This window comes from Ursus arctos, unplaced genomic scaffold (assembly GCF_023065955.2).
Source record: "Ursus arctos isolate Adak ecotype North America unplaced genomic scaffold, UrsArc2.0 scaffold_23, whole genome shotgun sequence".
Taxonomy (NCBI): Eukaryota; Metazoa; Chordata; class Mammalia; order Carnivora; family Ursidae; genus Ursus; species Ursus arctos.
In genome coordinates this window covers 44280088-44300219 of record NW_026622908.1, presented here as the reverse complement: position 1 = coordinate 44300219, position 20132 = coordinate 44280088, and the positions used below count along the sequence as shown (strand labels likewise).

Genomic DNA, 20132 nt, shown 5'->3' with positions numbered 1-20132 from the left:
TCCCAGAACGCTGGGATCACGCCCTGAGCTGAAGGCAGACGCTTAACGACTGCGCCACCCAGGCGCCCCTCACAACCATATTTAAAGGGGTTCATATCAGCCCTGGGGGCCGTCCACATGAGGAGCCCCCATCAGTGGTGACAGCCGGGGCCAGGACACAGGGGCCCTGCAGGTGTCAGGTGAGCACAATGGAAGAAGACATACAGTTTGTTGCGGGAAAAGCACAGGTAATAGGTTTTCATTTCTGTAAAAGCATTATATGGAAATGCACAGAAAAACCCTTCAAGGGTGTAATCCCACCGTGAACAGTGAGACACAGGGGGAGCTCACAGCAAAACCTATGTCCTCTTGCCCCTCAGGTCTTTCAAAGTAACACCGTTTTACTATCTCACTAGGTGACTTTTTAATGTTCAAAGTACAAGGAGAAATGGGCATATTTAGTGCTAAATAACCCATTTCCCTAAGTCTTCAGTGGGGTAGACAAAAATTCAAACAAGGCTTCAGAGGACAGGAATACTAAAGCTAACTCAGCAGATACTATGTTCTGAACCATCACCATCCTCGAGTCAGCACTGAGCCGTGGCCGCGAGCAGGCATGGGCCAGAGGCTGGGAGGGCAGGGAGGGCATGGAGGGCCTCAAGTCGGAGGCAGGTCGGCCCGAGGGGCTCACAGGCCCAGCGACACACCAACGGAGCTTGGAGCTTGGGGGCGAGCCCAGAAGAGGGAAGGCAGCTGTGGAGGAGGGGGGCTCCAAGTATGTGTTCTCAGAAGGACACTAATCTTACCAGATGAAGCCCCACCCTCCTGAACTCACGTCACCTTAATTACCTCCTACAGACCCATCTCTTAGCATCACACTACTGCTTGGGGCTTCACCAGATCTTTTCAGGGGGACACAATTGCATCCACAGCTGTCAGGAGGAGGTCCCCCCTCCACCCCCCAAATCCCTCCTCTGTTTCCTCAATCCCAATATCTCACCCACTTCTTCTTTCACCAGAAAGAAGGAACCTTCCCACCTGGGCTAATGCATCCTTGGTGGGTTCCCCACTTCTAGCTTCTCTCCTGGGTGATGCCCAGCTCCCAGCCGCCTGCCTGCCCTCCTGCCTCTGACCCCAGGAGTCCCCTTGCAGCCGAGGCCTCACCTGTGCCCTTAGGTTTCCCTCTGGTGAGTGCCTCATGTCCTCAGCCTCCCGGTCCCATTTCTCTACCCTCCCCACCAACCTGCCCGTTACAACACTCCTACAAAAGGTCACCCACTCTCCCTGCTTCCACAGCTGCCTCCTCAACCCATTTGGGGTCTCTACTGCTGAGATCCACCCCTTTGAAGGCGTCTAGGGAGCCACCACACCTACAAATTGCCCCTCCTACCCGGGCGCTCCATCCCTCCTGCCGGCTCTGCCAGCTGTGAGCATTGGCTACTAAAGCTCCTATCCCAGCAGCTATCAGCACCTCTGTGAGTTACCACACCTGAAGCTGCATATTCGTGCTTGTGCACTGTCTCCCTGAGAGCAGCATCCCCGCGAGGGTCTGGTAGCCCAGGACGCAGAATAGCACTGGCCTGGTCGGCCCTCCGTCCCTTCAGCGGGGTATCTAGTGACTGCTGGGAAAAGCACCGGTGCACTGAAGGCCCCTGGATCCCGACCAGAGCAGGAAGGACTGGGGTGGGGGGGCTCTACATGCACTCGGAGGTGGGGTGGGGCACTGGACTGGGGGCCCAGTCGGCCTGCAGGGCGGCCTTGTGCATCCCGCCCCGCCCACACAACAGGTGCATTCTGAGTCCTCCCTCCCTGGGAGCCACACACTCCTTACATAGCATGGGGTTGCCTGGACTCCGCTTCGATGAGCCCAGCACCAGGCAGGGACCAATCACTAGTGACTGAGGAGGGCGGTGTGTACAGGGTTCCTGGCTGGGGAGGGACTAGGGGAGCAGGGTCCCACCCCCTCACAGGGACGCCTCCACCTGGCCTCTCCCAGCCGCCCTCCGACCTCAGTACCTTCCAACCCACCGTCTTGGTTCCCACCTTGTTACACACCCCCCTGGGGGGTAGGGGATAATTGTGTCTACTGTGTATTTCCCGGGCTGGACTGTGAGTTCTGTGAGGATCGGCTGTCTGTCCTGGCCCGTGATGTACATACATCGTGTCTGTATGCACGCGGGCTGTGTGCGTGTGTGCACATGTACTGTGTTTCTGTATGTGTCTGTGCTATGTGCACGTGCACCTGTGCTACCACGCGTGGGTGTGTATTTTGTACGTGTACAATGCTGCTATCTGCCCGTGTGCTACATACATACAGCACTATGCATGTATCTGGCACATAGCGTAAGTGAGAAATAGTACTCAACCTTCCGTGGATCCTCAGGGAGGGACTCCTGACTTTGGAGAGCGCAGGGTACCTATGGAGGCTGTGTGGGTCACGTACCACAGTCCCACTGTGGACGCAGAAATGCGGCATGAAACATAATCCCCCCCACCCGGCCCAGGAGAGGTGGGGAGGGAAATCTCCGGGTGCTGCAAATGAACCTGCAACTAGAGCACGGCCGATGGCCCAGAGAACGTCAGATGGGTACAGGCCCCAGGGGCCAGGGCTTAGGTGGGGCTGGGGTGTGGAAGGGCTGTGGGGCTAGAAAGTACCTTGGAGTTGGAGCGTGAGCAGAGGGAGCTCCACGAGCCCAGAGCCCAGGAGGTCCCCGCCAATTAGAGAAGCAGCTTCCTGCACAGAATGCCACAGGAGCTTCTCCCCGTCTGAGACTCTGGGGGGAGGGTGTGTGAGCAGAGTCGGGCATCGACTTCACTAAGTGCAGCCCCAGATTTGCAGCGTCCACAGGTAGAGCCGGAATTTACAAATACCTGCGTCATGCCAACTCTCCAAGCCACGAGCCCCATCACACACCTGCTCCCGCCCCAGTGAAATCTGGTCCTGGCACCTGGACCAGACGCCTGCTGACAAATCTAAGTGCTGCAAGTGAAGAGGCCGGGGCCCTGGGTGGCTCAGTCAGTTAAGTGTCTGCCTTTGGCTCAGGTCATGATCCCAGGGCCCTGGGATCCAGCCCCGGATTGGGCTCCGGGCTCAGTGGAGAGTCTGCGTCTCCCCTCTGTTTGCCTCTCCCCCCAGCAGCTTGTGCGCTCTCTCTCTCTCTCTCTCACTCACTCTCTCAAATAAATAAATAAAGATAGGGGCGCCTGGGTGGCACAGCGGTTAAGCGTCTGCCTTCGGCTCAGGGCGTGATCCCGGCGTTATGGGATCGAGCCCCACATCAGGCTCTTCTGCTATGAGCCTGCTTCTTCCTCTCCCACTCCCCCTGCTTGTGTTCCCTCTCTCGCTGGCTGTCTCTATCTCTGTCAAATAAATAAATAAAATCTTTAAAATAAATAAAATAAATAAATAAATAAATAAATAAAGATAAAAAAATAAAATAAAAATGAACAGGGCCACGACATAAAAGGGACACTTGACCGGCACACCATGATCCTCTTGGATTTGTACCCACTTAACAAAGATTCAAAAAGCGGAAGAGAGGGGCACCTGGGTGGCACAGTGGTTAAGCATCTGCCTTTGGCTCAGGGCGTGATCCCGGCGTTACGGGATCGAGCCCCACATCAGGCTCCTCCGCTATGAGCCTGCTTCTTCCTCTCCCACTCCCCCTGCTTGTGTTCCCTCTCTCGCTGGTTGTCTCTATCTCTGTCGAATAAATAAATAAAATCTTTAAAAAAAAAAAAAGCGGAAGAGAAAATGACAACTTATTTGTGGCCGATAAAAATATTTGTAGTGTTATGAAATGTATTTCTAAGCAATTTATGGAAATTTAAATTTTAAATATTTTGAGTGGTTTTCAATTTTAAAATATTTAGGCATAAACAACAATGAAGACACTATAAACCAAAGGTCATAAAACATCTACAGAAATACTTAGGAGCATATCTCCAACCTGTTAGAGAAAGAACGTTTGACAGTTGCCTAAGCGTTCAAAACAAGAACGTGAAAAAACAATCACAAGGTAAATCCAAAGAAAGTGGAAGAAGTAAAAGCACCAAGTAAGGAAACTGGAAGCAAGAAACAATAGACATGATTTTAAAAAATAGTTCTTGGAAAAGCAAACCTCTGGCAAACTGATTTTTAAAAAATAAGTCAACATACAAATTTAAAATGGCAGATTGACTCAGGGCTTTAAAAATTTAAGAAAATATCGTGTAGAGTATTTAGAGTATTATACCAATAAATGTGAAACCAGAACGCATGAATAATATTTCAGAAAAATAATATTCCTTACTCTAACTCAAGAAGCGATTCACTGGGTGTTATACGCAACTAACGAATCATTGAACTTTACATCAGAAACCAGGAGTGTACTGTACGGTGACTAACATAATAAAAAAACATTAAAATAAAAAATAAATAAATAAAATTTAAAAAAGAAGAGATTCAAAATCTGAATAAATCTAAAACATTAAATTGCAGTTGTAATTTTCTTTTTAAAACGCCATGCAGGTCCAGTCATGGTCACATAAAAATTACCACACCAGATGAATTTACCTTCTGCCAAATCTTCAAGAAAGATAATTCTTACATGTTACAAATTGTTCCAGAGGGTAGAGAAAAAAGGCAATCTCTCCAAGTCATTTTACGAAACCAGTATCATCTTACAGCTTTGAAATAAAAAGCAAACAAGGATAGTACCAGAGGGGAAAATTATGGGCTAATTTCACTTATGAGCATGGGTGAAAAGTTTCTAAATAATATCAGGACATTGTGCGTGTCTGGGGGGGGGGGGGTTGACCACAGCAAACTAGAAAGGGTCTATAAGGGGCGCCTGGGTGGCGCAGTCAGTAAGCATCTGCCTTCGGCTCAGGGCGTGATCGCAGCGTTCTGGGATCGAGCCCCACATCAGGCTCCTCTGCTATGAGCCTGCTTCTTCCTCTCCCACTCCCCCTGCTTGTGTTCCCTCTCTCACTGGCTGTCTCTCTCTCTGTCAAATAAATAAATAAAATCGGAAGGAAGGAAGGAAGGAAGGAAGGAAGGAAGGAAGGAAGAAGAAAGAAAGAAAGAAAGAAAGAAAGAAAGAAAGAAAGAAAGAAAGAAAGAAAGAAAGAGTCTATCCCCAAAATACAAGGATGAATAAATTCCAGTGTATGCAACACATAAATAGACAGTTGGGAGGAAAAAGGAAAGTGATTAAGTAGATGCAGGAAAAACAACTGAGATAAATTCCAAATTTATGATAAAAACTCTCAGACAACCAGAAAGGGAATTTTCTTACCTTGATAAAAGATAATACCATGAACCCAGAATAACCATCACATCCAATAAAGAAACTTTAAGATTAGGGAGAAGATAAACATGCCTGATTCCAACCACTGCTCAGCAGACTACTAGATGTGCTGGGCTGTGCTATAGGACATGCAAAAGAAATCAGAGGCATGAGGATAGCACCATAGGAAATCAAAATAGTCCAGAGAAACTAATAGGCATGGTGAAATAAATCAGGATATTTTCCTGATTCATAAAAACTACAAGAATCAACAGTGTTCCTCCACACCAGCAATGATCAAGAGGAAAATACACTAGAGGCATTTCTGACTCTAGCCACAAGGGAGGAACTGGTACTGGACCAGCACTCCCACTGTCAACAACCAGAAAACTGAAGAAAAGAGAAGACTCAACTGTGTTCAGATATTGGGCAAGAGGCATCCTGGGAGTGTGAGCTCTGAGAGAAAGGAGATAGAAGATGTGAACCCTGTGATCACCCCAGCTTGCAGCCTGCAGGTGCTCTCTGGACAGTGGCACGGAAGTGAGGAAAGCCAGGCAGAGCTCAGTGGTCTCCCTGAAGGATGAAACTTCATGAAAGGAGCACAGAACAAGTACTGAGTGGCTGTCAGCCACACAACACGAGATTCACACAAAGCCACATACATATTTTAGACACACACACACACATGAAAACAGTGTGTAGCAACAGAGAAACCAGAACAGAGAGTTTTAAGAGTCCCATATGTAAACGGGAATTTGATAAGTCAACAGGGAAAAGACAGGCTGTCCTGGAGACAGTTTTGGGAAAACTGGCTCATAATATGGAGGAAAACCCAAGCTGTCTCCTGTCTTTATCTCACATAAAAACAGTTCTAGCTGGACTCAAGACCAAATTCTGGAAGGGAAAAAGTATAAAAGTAACAGAAGAAAATAACGGGATATCTTTTTCACCCAGGGACGTGGAATGATCCGAAAGCCACAACATTTCAGGGTGAAAATGTGTGGGAGTTGATTATACCAAGTTGAGCATATCTGTGCACTCAAGTTCACAACAGAGAAAGCGACCGTACTTACGAGCGCTCGCAGAGATGACACCCGCAGTGTGTAAAACCTGCAAGGATTCAGGCGCCGGCAAATCAAGAAGGAACAGACAGGACACCCACGTGAAAAGGGGGCAGCCACTGTGAGCAGGCGGTCCAAGAAGGGGAGCCCTGGGGGTGGCAGGTAAATGAACTGATATCAAGCTCACTGTCAGTGAAATGTAAGTTCAAACATCAGCAGAATCCACTCTGCAACCATGAGGTTGGCCAACGTGAGGAGAGTGCATGACAGCAATCATCAGAGAGGGAATGAGGAACGTGACCCTTCCTGTCCCACAGCAGAAGTGAGGCCTGACGCAGCCATCCAGGGAGGGAAGCAGACGAGGGTTAGTGGAGCTAAGCATGCACATGTCCTAGCACCCAGCAATCCCACTCCTGGAACATCCCAGAAAAATCCTGAGCCGAGTCCAATGGGAACAGGCATGAGGATGTTGGACACAGCATTTCTACAATCCTGGGACTGAAGAACCACTTATGTACATTGTAAAATCGAGACCAACAAACTACTTTTCCATACAGCCACCTGAAAATATCCTTTAAGAAAAACCACACGCTGAGTGAAGAAAAACAGCATAAATTCTAAATCACAACAACGTTTGTGTAAATTAAAAACACTTCTGAGCACCCACCTGTTTGGAGAGAGGGCTAGTTAGACAGGGTAGGACAGCTGGCGGGGGGGCTGGGATGGGGATGGAGACGGAAACACACACCCGTGTTTAAGCTGGTTTTAAATGGCCTAGTGGTCATCCTGTGCTGCAAAGTGAGGGCTGGAGCTAACCCTATTAGCACCAAGGTGCCATCCTAAAAAGTTAATTCAGGGATTTGAGCAGTATTGGGGAATTGATGCAATGAATACATGAACAGAAAACCTTTGATGAGAGTCAGTACTTCTTCATGATTAAAAACATAAACTCAGAACACAAGAGAACCTCTCAACTTGACAAAGGGCACTTAGAACAACATCGGGTATGTCATAGTGGGGTTGGCCAAGTCAGTGGGTTGGGAACCAGGGGAGCAGGGCACTAGTCAAGGCTGGTGGTCATGGTTCTTGCAAACAAAACCCAGGTCACAGCCCCAGGGCAGGAAAGTCAGGGGGAGGGGCCCTCAGAAGTCCCTCGGGACCCCAGCAACACAGAATCTCATGCTGGTCTATCTTCCTTCCACAGGATGAACCAGAGTATGTCTAGCCCCTGGGTCCCAGTATTAATCCAAAGCAGCCCCCCAGTAGTAGACACCCTGGACACAGCTCCCGAGGTGCTAAGGTCCTTGGCCACGTTCACCTGCGTGTGTGGCATGATGGGCAATGGCCTGGTGATCTGGCTGCTGAGCTGCCGGGGGCAGAGGACCCCCTTCTGCACGTACGTCCTCCACCTGGCCGTAGCTGACTTCCTCTTCCTCCTCTGCACGGCCGTCACGCTCTATCTAGAAACGCCCCTGCTGGTCTCCGAGGTGATGGAGAGAGTGAAGTTCTTCGCCTACACCGCGAGTCTGAGCCTACTGACGGCCATCAGCACACAGCGCTGCCTGTCTGTCCTCTTCCCCATCTGGTACAAGTGTCACCGGCCCCAGTACCTGTCAGCCGTGGTGTGTGTCCTGCTCTGGGCGCTGTCCCTCCTGATGAGCGTGGTGGCCGCACTCTTCTGCAGCGAGCTCTGGCTCGGCGTGGAAAGTCAGTGTTTAACGGTGGACTCTGTCTTCAGCTTCCTCGTTATGGGGATCTTCACCCCAGTGATGGTTCTGTCCAGCGTGACCCTCTTCGTGCGTGTGCGGCAGAGCTCACGGCAGTGGGGGCGGCGGCCCACAAGGCTGTACGTGGTCGTCCTGGCCTCCGTCGTGGTGTTCCTTCTCTGCGCCCTGCCCATTGGCATCAGCTGGTTCTTCCTCTACTGGCTGGACCTGCCCCAGGAGCAGAAGACTCTATTCCGTTACGTGGCGTGCCTCTCCTCGGCTCTGAGCAGTAGTGCCAATCCCGTCATCTACTTCGTCGTGGGCAGCCAGTGTCGCCGGAGCCTGCGGGAGCCCCTGGGGGCCATGCTCCGCAGGGCACTGAGGGAGGAGCCTGAGGGGGAGGGGAGGGAGACGCCTTCCACCGGCACCAGCGACCTGGGGGCCTGAGAGCTGGGACACCCCCAGATTTGCATGCCCGCCCTGCCCGGTGCCTGTCTGGCCTGCTGTTAACAGCCCCAAAGACTCACCTCTCTCCCTGTCGGGGTCCCTTTCATCTGTGACAAATCCCTCCCATAGCTCAGTGTGTCCTGGTTCTCACAATGGGACTCAGCTGGGAAAACGAAATGCAATGTGCTCCTTCGAGTCAGAGGGCTCCCGTTGGCTTTGAGGCCTGGCCTGTGGAAAGCTGATTCTCTTCCCAGTCCCTGCAGGAGGGTAGCCTGCTTCCATTTGAATGGGAAAGCACCTGCTCCCAGCCTCCTTGCCTCCCCCCAGGGACATCTTTGTGCAGGAGGCAGGGTGTGGTTCCTGTGACCTTGTGGTCTGATGCTGGTCCTTGGGCACATGCCATCAGCTGACCGCCAGGGGGATGCCCCTGGTCTGCCTTTCAGCAGGTGTCCTGCTAACCCCTCCGTGACTGGGGTCCTCGGCCAGCCAACTGTGTCCATCACTGACCAAACTCTCACTGGCCATATGGCCGTCAGCCAGGAGACTGTCTCGTCCTCCACGTGGCCCAGGACAGCACTTGACCCCTGGCCCATACCATCGGGTCGCCATGGACCCCCACACCTGGCAACCATGGTGGGTCTGTTCGCTTTCCTCAGGGGGCCGCCCTGGAACGAGGAGAGCCCCTGCCTGGCCTCCCTGGAGATGCACAATGGACCTTGATGGGACTGTGCCCGGGAGGCGGGGGCAGCCTGGCAGCTTCGTCCCAGAGACCCGTGTGGCTGACGGAGCAAGCGTCTGTACCCAGATGGATTGCCCTTTCCTTGACTTGCTGGAAACACTTCTCCCCACCGGGGCCAGTGCCCAACGAGGGAAAATTGGGACATACGTCAGCATGCCTTGCTCCCCTCATCTCTCTTTTCTTCCCGCAGTCTCCTGGGTCCAGAACAAGGAGCCATTGGTTTGAAAATGAGAACTGAATTTAACCAGAAGTAATTCATCAAGAGGAAGAGATCATTGTGGAACAGAAGAAATCAAGAGCCTGTTGGATTTCTGATAATCCAGTTAATGAGGTGGGACGCATTCCCACAAGACACTGGGAAATATTTGCATTTTTTGCCCATTTGACATCAGGGAAGCAGCTTAAGATCGTAAGTCATCATGGCAGCAAGGGCAGTGACAACAAAACAGTTAATAAGTGTCATCAATTCAAAGACTATTTCAGATTAATCGCTGTACAAGAAAACTAGACGTGGGGCCCCTGGGTGGCTCAGTCGGTTGGGTGTCTGCCTTCTGCTCAGGTCATGATCCCAGGGTCTTGGGATGGAGGCCCACTCAGGCTCCCTGCTCAGTGGGGAGCTTGCTTCTCTCTCCCCCTCTGCCAGCCACTCCCCCTAGTTGTGCTCGCTCGCATTTTCGTCTCTAATAAGTAGAATCTTTAAAAAAAAAAGAAAAGAAAACTACAGTGCCCTGAAACCTTCTACCCAGGCATGAAAAACCAGACAGAGATCTTCCCAGACTTGATAATAGTCTTGAAAATGTGTATGATGTCACCAACATTACCAAGAATGGGTTGTGAAGGGTGTCTTGGCGGCTCAGTGGGTGATACGTCTGCCTTCATCTCAGGTCATGATACCAGGGTCCTGGGATCAAGTCCAACGTTGGGTCCCTGCTCAGTGGGGAGCCTGCTTCTCCCTCTGCCTCTGCACCACCCCCTGCTCATGCATACCCTCTCTCTCTCTTGCTCTCTCTTAAATAAATAAAATCATTAAAAACAAACAACAAAAAAGAATGTTTTGTGAAGCTAAGAAATATCTTTAAACTATTAACAATACAAAAGAATTTTTGATCAACCATGCTAAATAAAGATTGCATTATCTCTCGGTTCTCTTTATGGAAAATATTCAAAACTCTTGACATATGAAAATGCTATCAAAGAGTAAGCAGCAAGAATGGCAGGAAAAATATTGCAGATGTTTTCCTGTATTTTGCATTATTTGTGGTATTTGTCGCTTCTAAAAATCTACAATTTGCTGCGATTTCTTGTCCCATTCTAAATAAATATTCATCAGTGTATCTAACTTTGTATTTATGATTTTGTGTTTTGATCCTTAAGGAGCATCCCCTTCTTGTTGATAAGCTTTGGTCCCCACGGAATCTGTCCTTGGATGGAGGATAGAGGAGTTCCCCAACTCCAGGACGGTCAGCAGGACCCGGGGGGGTGACCACAGGGCTAGTGCCATAGACATCCACGAGGAGTTGGAGGAGCCCCAGGACCACAGGGCAGGGGGCTGCTTCTGACAGCCCAGGATACCTCACATGAACAGAATGACAACTCAAATCTCTAATCTCTTGTTTTGAGATTAAGGGTTGAAATTCAGGGACTCTCTATACCAGTGTGGAAAGAAATCTATGAGTATGAGTATGAGTGTGTCTTCAGTACACAAGTCACACCTTCCACAGCTCGCGCCAGCCACTAGTCTCCAGCTATTTCATGACTCTGTGATTTTTTTTTTCCTCCCCTCTGCAGGGCAAACTCCCTGTAAGGAGGGCCTGACTCTTTTCAGCCTTGCCCAAGGCTAATAGCAAAGCCTGAAGTCTTTTTAAAAAAAAAATTGACTTCCACAATGAAAAAACAAGTCCATGTCAGAGCTACTACTTTGCTTTATGTATTTTGAGACTATGTTATTAGGAGCATACAAATTTAGGAGTGTTATATCACCCTGGGGAGTTGGAGCTTTGGTGATAAATTATGAAGTTACTGTCATTGATCCTAGTCATGTTATTCCTTACAACCTATTTTGTCTGATATTAACTTGCCTCCACCAGCTTTCTTTTGGTTGGCACTTGTATCTTCTTGCCTTCTTTGACTTTCAACCTTTTGGAATTCTTATCGGTTAGACCTATCACTTTTAAACAATTGAGAATTGGGTTGAGTTGCACCTTTGAAAATTTAACCCACCAATACAGTGAGCAGGCTTGTGATCCCCCATCCCACCCAGGAGTCAGTTCTAAAGAGTTGTACAGGTGAGCAGGTGGGAAGGCTCAGCCCTCACTAAGCTGTTATAGTGATCAAGGGAAAGGACTAGCTCTGGCTTTAACCCTGGCTCCATCACGACTGTCCTGGCTGCCCTTGGGCCCATCTTGCACCCTCCCCGAGCTGTCTTCTCATCTGCACGATGGGGACAATCACCTCCCTCCTCTACCAATCTTTTATGTGAGAAGGACACACAGGCACTGCATCCATCCATCAGTGGGCACTGAGAAGTACTATCCCAAAGTGGAACCCTGGGCCCTTCCAGCAAGGGGCCTGTGGTGGGTTAGAGCTATAAGGGCACAGCCCTGCCCTGTCTGAACTATTCTAGGCCCCCTTCATCCTGTCCCAGGGCCACCAGGGTCAGGTAAAAGATCTCAGCCCAAGGGGACTTGCAGGCTCCCAGAGGACGAGCTCTCCTCTCAAATAAGGGCATGGCGTATTTGGCTCTTGCATCTATGTTTCATTTTCTGTGGCAGGGCTGTACTCCATCCTTCACTGGGGAATTCACCTTCAAACTTGGAGAGCCCAGGGCCTACTCAGGGAGAGTAAACAGAGGGAAGTCAGGATGGCCAGGGGCACCAGGATGACCAAGAGAGGTCAAGATGACCGGTGGAGGCCAAGATGACAGAAACAGCCATGTTGATAATACACAACCTCCCCTCCAGTCCACTCTGCTGCCAAGGTCCTCTCTCCTCAGAGGCTCTCTCACCTCCTTTCTGCCAAAGGGAACATTTGCCTTTTCCAGACCTGATTCACTACAACCTACCTGGGGCACAGCCAGGAGCATGAAGAAGAGGGAAACGCAGAGAGAAAAAGAGAAATGGCCTGTCACCTCACTAAGCCTTCCTCCCTTCCCAAACTCCTCTCCCTTCTCAAGCATCGATGAGGGAGTAGGGAGAAGGGGTAAAGGGCCACTTAAGAGAGACCCAAGACCCTGCAACAGGTATAGATAAGCATCTCTGGCCCCAAGAAAGAGGCACACAGGGTGCCCTGGCACAGTGACCAACCCTCAGAGTGCTCAGCCGTCCGAGAGTGACCTGAGGCTGCCTCTCCTCTGGGCCAGGCTGTTCATCCTGCACAAATAAAAACTGATCGCCAGAAGAGGGATACGAATCAGGACCCTGGGCAAGCCCATGCATGCCACCAAGGTACAGCCCTGGCCCCACCCAGACAAGCCCCATCCCAAGCCCAGCACCCACCCCATCGGGCCCCTCCATTTAAGCCATGCCCCAGGCTCCAGCTGCCCCCACTCACACACAAGCTCCAGCTCTGCCCGCGGTAGGCCCTTCCAGGCCACACCACAGTCCCACCCCCAGTCCAGCTTTGCCAATCAAGCTCCCCAAGTAACATTCCAAGAACAGCCCATCCAAGCTCCAGCTGTGCCCCGCCCCGACCCTCCGCCTCCTAAAAAGGATGCCCCCAGCAAGGGTTGGAGGGTCTTGCCTGGGTGAAGAAGAGCAGCCCTACCCGGAGCAGAAGGGGCAAATACCAAGGGGCCCTTGAAGCTCAAAAGCCTCCTGCTGGAGTCCCCCTCATGCAAACTGCCTCCAGCAGTCACATCCCTACCCTGGATTCCCTGGTCCCTGAGCCTTGGATCCCAGGGGCTCCTGAGACAGCCTCCCCTTACCCAGACTGGTCAGGGAAGCTGTGTGCTAAGTAAAGGCTCCCCTGCATTAAGACCACAACCACCCCCATCCCCATCCCCAGCTGCAACACTGACCCGGGAATTCCCATTCCAGGGAATTTCTCCTAGGGAAAGAATTCACTAAATCAACACTATAGGGTTACAATGAAGATTAAATGTGATAAAGCAGGGGCAGGACTGCGTAATGCCAGGCACATAATACAGACTCGACATGTGAATATGACTCGCAGGCAGGCAGTCTACATGGGCCAGGTGCCATTCTCAGCACTGTACAGCCATGAACCCTCTCAGTCCCCCACTGCACTGGGAGGTGTTCCTGTCAGCACCCTCCTTTACAGCTGAAGCAACTCAGGTGGGAAAGGGCTGAGGGGCTCGTCACAAAACCAGGAGGCAGCAAAAGTGGATGCTGAGGCCAGGTACTTAGCTCCAGAGTCCATGAGCTCAACCCATATGCTATTCTGCCTCTAGAGGGTAGACACCAGCATGGGAAAGTGAGTCTCCATATTTCACACTCTTCAGCAAACTCAGAACCCAGCATACATTCACATTGGTAAACACCAAGAAAATGACAATTGCTTAGTATTCTCCAAAGTAAAACAAACCAACCTCAGGTTCTATCCAACAACAAGACCAAGACCAGGAATGAGGTGCCACTCTGAAAAGGAGAAAAAGTGAAAACACACACTGGTCAGAGCAGAGACACCAACCCCCCAGCTCCTTGGGCAGAAGGTGGGAGGGTCCTTTACTGGGTGTGTTAGATGCCTGTGGCTGCTGTAACAAAGGACCACAAGCTTCGTGGCTTCAAACAATACAAATTCAGTATCTTACAGTTTGGGAGGTCTGAAGGCTAAAATGGATCAGCAGGGCTGAGTTCTTTCTGGGAGCTGTAGAAGAGAAGCTGTTTCCCTGCCTTTTCCAGGTCTAGAGGCCATCTGCATTGGCTTGCGGCCCCTCCTCCATCTTCAAAGCCAGCCAGCTACCACGTTCAAATCACTCTCTCTGCTCCATCACATCACCTTTTCTATCTCTCACATGCCTGCCTCCCTCTTTTAAGGATTTATTAAGCCCACCCAGACAATCCAAAATCTCCCTGTCTCAAGATTCTTCATTATATCTGCAAAATCCCTTTCACCATTAAGGTCACTCACATATACAAGGCCTAGGAGATGAGGACACAAACATCCTTGGAGGACCATTATTGTGTCTACCATGCTGCAAAATGACCTACCCAAGAAATAAGACCTACAGACTGTGTGTAGTGTTTTCTCATTGAAACCAATGGTCCTTTCTCTATAAACTTATAGTGAAACCAGTAATCAACTCACCCTGCCCCCACCCACAGAGTTTTCCATCAGCTCTTAGTACTGCACTCTTAAATAAAAATAGAGTCAAAGATCTCCAGGGAAAGTTTGAACATGAAAGACTAGGTGCCAGAACAAAATGGAGAAAGGAACTCAGAGGAAAGACACCATGCAGGGTGCTGAAGGAAGAAGCAAAGCAGAAGATAGTGACTTCTAATGTCAGGGTGAAAACGATCTTCAACCTAGGATCCAACCATCAATCCAAGTCTGAGACCAGATAAAGAAAAGTTCTCAAAAAAAAAAAAAAATCTACCTTTCCTTCACTCTTTCTCAGAAAGCCACTAATAGCAAAGAACAAGAAAGAGGGGTTTTTAGTTTTGTGAGAGTGTTTGAGGCTGTGCATAGGAAGTGCATAGAAAATTAAGCAAATGAGAAAAACAAGGCAATTAATAACTAGTAAAAACAAAAAGTTGTCCAAGAAAGGAAATGTAACCAGCGTTTATCGTATTTATTTCCTCTATCGCGATTTGTCCTCCTGCATGAGCCCGTCCAGTCCCATGGCCTAATAGCATTATAGAACCAGTGATACCTCTGTCCCCTATTGTATCCCACCACCCACCTGCCTATTGAGCTTTCAACTTTCATATCAACCTGGCTTCTTAAAAATCTCTCCTTGGACGTCTCATAGGCTCCACAAAGTTAACACATCATCAGCAGAGTCCTTGCAGTCCTGTGCAGATCCTGGCTCCAAAACTCCATTTCTCTCCCAGTCTGCTCTATCTCAGGAATTATAACCACATCCACCCAGCTGCCTAAGCCAAAAACTGAGGAGGTATCTTCACCGCTCTCTTCAACCCCTTATCTCCCACATCCTTTCAGCAATCCTGCAAGTTCCAACCCCCAAAATATCCTGCATCCACTCAATTCTCTCCATCAACCCTGCACTCTCTCTGCCCCTGCAGTCCATTTCCTCCAAGCGTGGGGGTCTGCCAAGGACCCTCATACAGGGTGGTTCTAAGTAAAATCCATGCTCCCTTCCATGGCCTCTGAGGTCCCACCCACCTGGACCCTCCAATAACTCTCTGTCCCACTCACACTTACCTCCTACTGACTCCTCAACAGTGACCGTTGGGTTCCTGTCTCAGAGCATTTGCACTTACTCGTTTTCTCCCAGTCTGACTGAGAAATAATTGACATACATCACTACATAAGTTTAAGGCCTACAGCATGATGGTTTGATTTACAGATATTCTGAAGTGATTACCCTAATCAGTTTGACTAACATTGCACTCACTCCCCTCTTGACCCAGAACGTCCTTCACCACAGTCTTTGCATGGCTGCCCCTTCTTAACATTCAGATCTCAGTTCCAACGTCACTTCCTGGGTGTCACCTCCTTGGAGAGGCCTTCCTAGACCCCACAACCTTCCACTGGCCACTCTCTGAGACGATCTTATTTCACTGTCCCTCTCCCCACCCCACCCAACATCACTTCCAGAACATACCAGTCCCACAAGCTCAGGAACCCTGAATGCTTTGTTCACTCCACGCCCCACTGTACACCAGAGTTAGACAGCATCTGCCACTTCACAAAATATTTTGAAGAAATAAAGAACCAAAGAAAATTGTAAATAATCTTAATCAAGAGTGAGCAAACTTCTGTCAAGGACCGACAGGAAACATTTTAGTCTCTGAGGACGACACAGTCCTCACAGTTACTTGACACAGCCATTTCAGCCAAATGCAGCCATAGATAATGGTAAGCAAATGGGCGGGGCTGGGTTGCAATAAAACTTTACTAACAGACATTGAAATTTGTATTTAATACCATTATCGTATGTCTTCTTTTGATTTTTTTTCCAACCTTATAAAAGTAAAACCCATTCTTAGCTTGTGGGCCATACAAAAAAGGTGGTGGGCCAGATTTGGCTTGCAGGCTCTATGTGCCAATTCCTGATCTAAATAACGAACACTAGGGAAATGGTTTACTAAATTATGGAGAACCCCACGATGCAATACTGTGAGGCTATTTAAAATGACAGTTGTGACAAATACGAAAAACATGGGAAACATTTGTGACTCATTCAGTGAGAAATAGCAGAACACACAAGGGTCTGAACAGTTCGATGGCAACTATGCAAAACTATGCAAGCATATGGAGGATAATCTGCAAAATATTAAAATAGCTGTGCTGAGTTAGCATATCATGAGGAGTTTTTATCATTATTTCTTCACATTTTTTCTTCAAGAAGAACCAATATAATAAGTCACGGCTCCTGTCGCAAAATGAAATTTGGGAGGCTGGGGGAAGCAATGTAGCCAGTGATTAAAATCCTAACTTTTGGCTATAAACGGATTTGAACCCAGGTCTGGTCCTGAATCATCCTGGGGCCTTGACTTGGCTAAGCCTCAGCTCCCTCTTCGGGGACTGCTGCGAGCAGGCAGTGGGCACGTGCACCCAGCATCTGGTAGGTTCCCAGTGCGTGGGCACTACTGGTATTACCCACGCAGAGAGGCCTCTCCCACAGGGAGCCTTCCTCTGTGCCTCAGCTGCAGCCCGTGGTGTCCTCAGTCCCTCACGGGCACCTCCGGACGACAGTTTCCTGTGTCTTCGGGTCAGCAAGTGCTCCGCACACACGTCCCCAGCCTGCCAGCAAGGCCGCCCCAGCCCACACAGGCAGTAGCCACGCTCCTAGCTCAGAGGGAGGCAGCCTCACAGCCACAGAGCCGGGGCATGGAGGCCAGACTGGCCAGTGGCAGTCAGCAAGTCTTCTCACTGTCCTGTGCCTCAGTTTCCTCACCTGAGAAATGGAGCTAGCGAGCACACGTCCCTCACAGAGGAGAGGAAGGGCCAAAGGACATGAGAGTTACAAAGAGCCTGGCTGACAGGGCAGGCTGGAAGTCTTGTGTGCTTTCCAAGAAGTCCAGAGGAGGGGCGCCTGGGTGGCGCAAATGGCTGAGCATCCAACTCTTGGTTTCGGTTCAGGTCCTGATCTCGGGGCTGTGAGACTGAGCCCCCCATTGGGCTCCGTGCCCAGCACAGAGTCTGCTTAAGACTCTCTCTCCCTCTCCATCTGCCCCTCCCCTCCTCTCTAAAATAAATAAACCAATCTTTAAAAAAGAAAAGAAAGAGAGAAATTCAGAGGACCCAGACTGACCACCCAAGAGAAGTGAAAACACATTCACATAAAAACTTGTACACGAATGTCCACGGCGGCGCTACTCACAACAGCCAAAAAGTGGAAAAAACCCAAAGTCTACCAACTGAATAGATAACTATGAATGGAGAATAAAGTGTGGTCCAGCCGTACGATGAAATCGTATTAAGACACAAGAGGAATGAAACCCTGACACATGGATGAACCTTGAAAACACCCTGCTAAGTGAAAGTAACCGGGCCCAAAAGGCCACAGAGCGTAGGAGTCCGTATACGGGAGGGTGGTGAGAACGTTCTGGAGCTAGAGACAACAGCTGTACCACTTAACGAATGCCACCAAACTGCTCACCTTATGATGGTTAGTTTTATGTTATATGAATTTTACCTCCATAGAAAAAGAAGAGCCCAGGGAGCTGGCCTGGGGGTGGAAAGGCCACTGCAAAGTGCTGTCAAGAACAACGCCAGCTGTCCTACCCAGCACCCCACACAAGTATATACACGGGTTCTTCCATCCAATAAACACGTACCGGCACCCCCCCGTGAGGCCGGCCCGGGTCAGCGAGAGGAAGGGCTCATTGCTGTCCAGCCGACCTGGGGACGCCTCCCCAAAGAGGACAAAGAGCTCCCGGGAAGCTCCACTCCCACCGGGCGCTGCAGCCTTCCCTGCATCTGTCCCTGGCCCAGTGCTGCCCACACTGAGAACCGGAGGGACCCCCGCAGAGCAGACTGCTAGCAGATGGTCCAGAACTCCTCATACACACACATTCCCGAGTGCACGGAACTTCTGGGCAGCACATGGGAATTAAAAGCAAAAGAAATACATTATTGCTAAGAACACTGGGGCGGCCCTTCCTGAACCACTCGCCCGTCACCTGGGCCAGAAACATGAAGATCCTCCCTGTCCTCCATGCCCACAGCGGGTCAGCCAGTGAGCTCTGATGACTGAACCCTCGAATGTTCTGCAGTTGGGCCCCACTGCCCGGCCCAGAGCCTCTGCAAACTCTTTCTGCCCTGCCAGCAGGCCCTTCCTCTGCGATTCCCGCCCACCTCCGGAACCCACTCCTCATGGCCTCCCCAAAGTGATTTTCCTACAACACAACTGAGGCCTGTCTCCTCCTCCCCGCCACCTGCCTTCACCTCCTCCCACCCGTGTGACACCCAGAGTCACAGTCACCGGGCCACACAGGGCCCCGGATGGAGAAGGTGCGTGAGTATCCCAGACCCAGCAGCAATCCGCCAGCCCTTGCTTGTGAGCCATTCCACTGACTGGCCGCAAAACCAGCCAACAGGAGTCGTTCTGTTCCGATGACAAAACCAGTGTTTTCACCATCGGTGAAAACTTGAAGGAGGCAGAGAAGTACAAACAAGATAGTAAGAACACGCCAAACCCCAAAGGCGACAGACGCTCACACTTTGGCCTTACGCCTTTTCACCCTTTTCGTGCACAGATAGGTGTCCTGAATAAGTTGGAGACACTGAATGTATAGTTTTATATCCTACTTTTATCATTAAACGTTAACATTCGTGATTATGTGTTGTGATTATAAAACGATTCTACTTGTTGACTTTACAAAGTATCTGCAAAAAGAAGAATTCTTGGGGCGCCTGGGTGGCTCAGCGGTTAAGCGTCTGCCTTCGGCTCAGGGCGTGATCCCGGCGTTCTGGGATCGAGCCCCACATCAGGCTCCTCCGCTAGGAGCCTGCTTCTTCCTCTCCCACTCCCCCTGCTTGTGTTCCCTCTCTCGCTGGCTGTCTCTGTCTCTGTCAAATAAATAAATAAAATCTTTAAAAAAAAAAAAAAGAATTCTTTAATGTCACAGAGGAGCTTCTGGGTACAGAAGGAGGACTGAACTCCCACATCAACAGAGGTTCGCAGAACAGGCGCACAGCACGCACTCCTCGAAGGCTCAGGAATGGGGAGCCCGGGGCCCGGGGGACGGGGTGCAGTGGCATGAAGAGAGGGAGGGCGGACAGAAGTCCTTTAGAGCAGCAGTCAGTCACGGAGACAGAAGGCAGAACCAGGGCCCGCGGAGGGAGGGACGGGAGATGGTGTTTCACGCTCACAGTTCCCACCCGGGAAGGTGGAGCAGCTCTGGGAGTGGACGGTGGGGACGGCTGCACGACAGTGGGAGTGTGCTTGCTGCCACGGAGCTGCGCTTCTAAAATGGTTAAAATGGCAAATTTTACGTTGTCTATTTTACCACAATTAAAAAAAAAAAGAAAGGAAGAAAGAAAGAAAAGCAATCAGATCCTCCAACCCTCTGCTCCTCGGGGAAGCCTCTGGCCAGTCTCAGGGAAGACTACACGCACGTCTCCCTGTGCAGCGGGGAACACGGGCGCCTCTGCTCCGGGGCCCGGAGAGCAGTGGGGCGCTGTGGATTCCACACAAACACAAGGGCGTTTGGTGGAGGCACCAACAGCAGCTGTGGAGACCCTGCTGCACCCCGACTCGGCCCCCAGAGCGCCTCGGGTCTGACAAGTCCAAGGGGAAAGACGGCACTGGGCTCCGACCTGCCCCAGGACCACCGCTGGA

The 20132-nt window shown here is 50.3% G+C and overlaps 1 protein-coding gene across 1 annotated transcript; it reads left to right on the top strand.

Annotated features, from left to right (window-relative positions):
* The first annotated feature begins 7515 nt into the window (after positions 1–7515).
* Positions 7516–8463, top strand: MRGPRD (MAS related GPR family member D). The gene has a single exon (XM_026482991.3). It carries the CDS (start codon positions 7516–7518, stop codon positions 8461–8463), a length of 948 nt encoding a protein of 315 aa, XP_026338776.3.
* The last annotated feature ends 11669 nt before the right edge of the window (positions 8464–20132 follow it).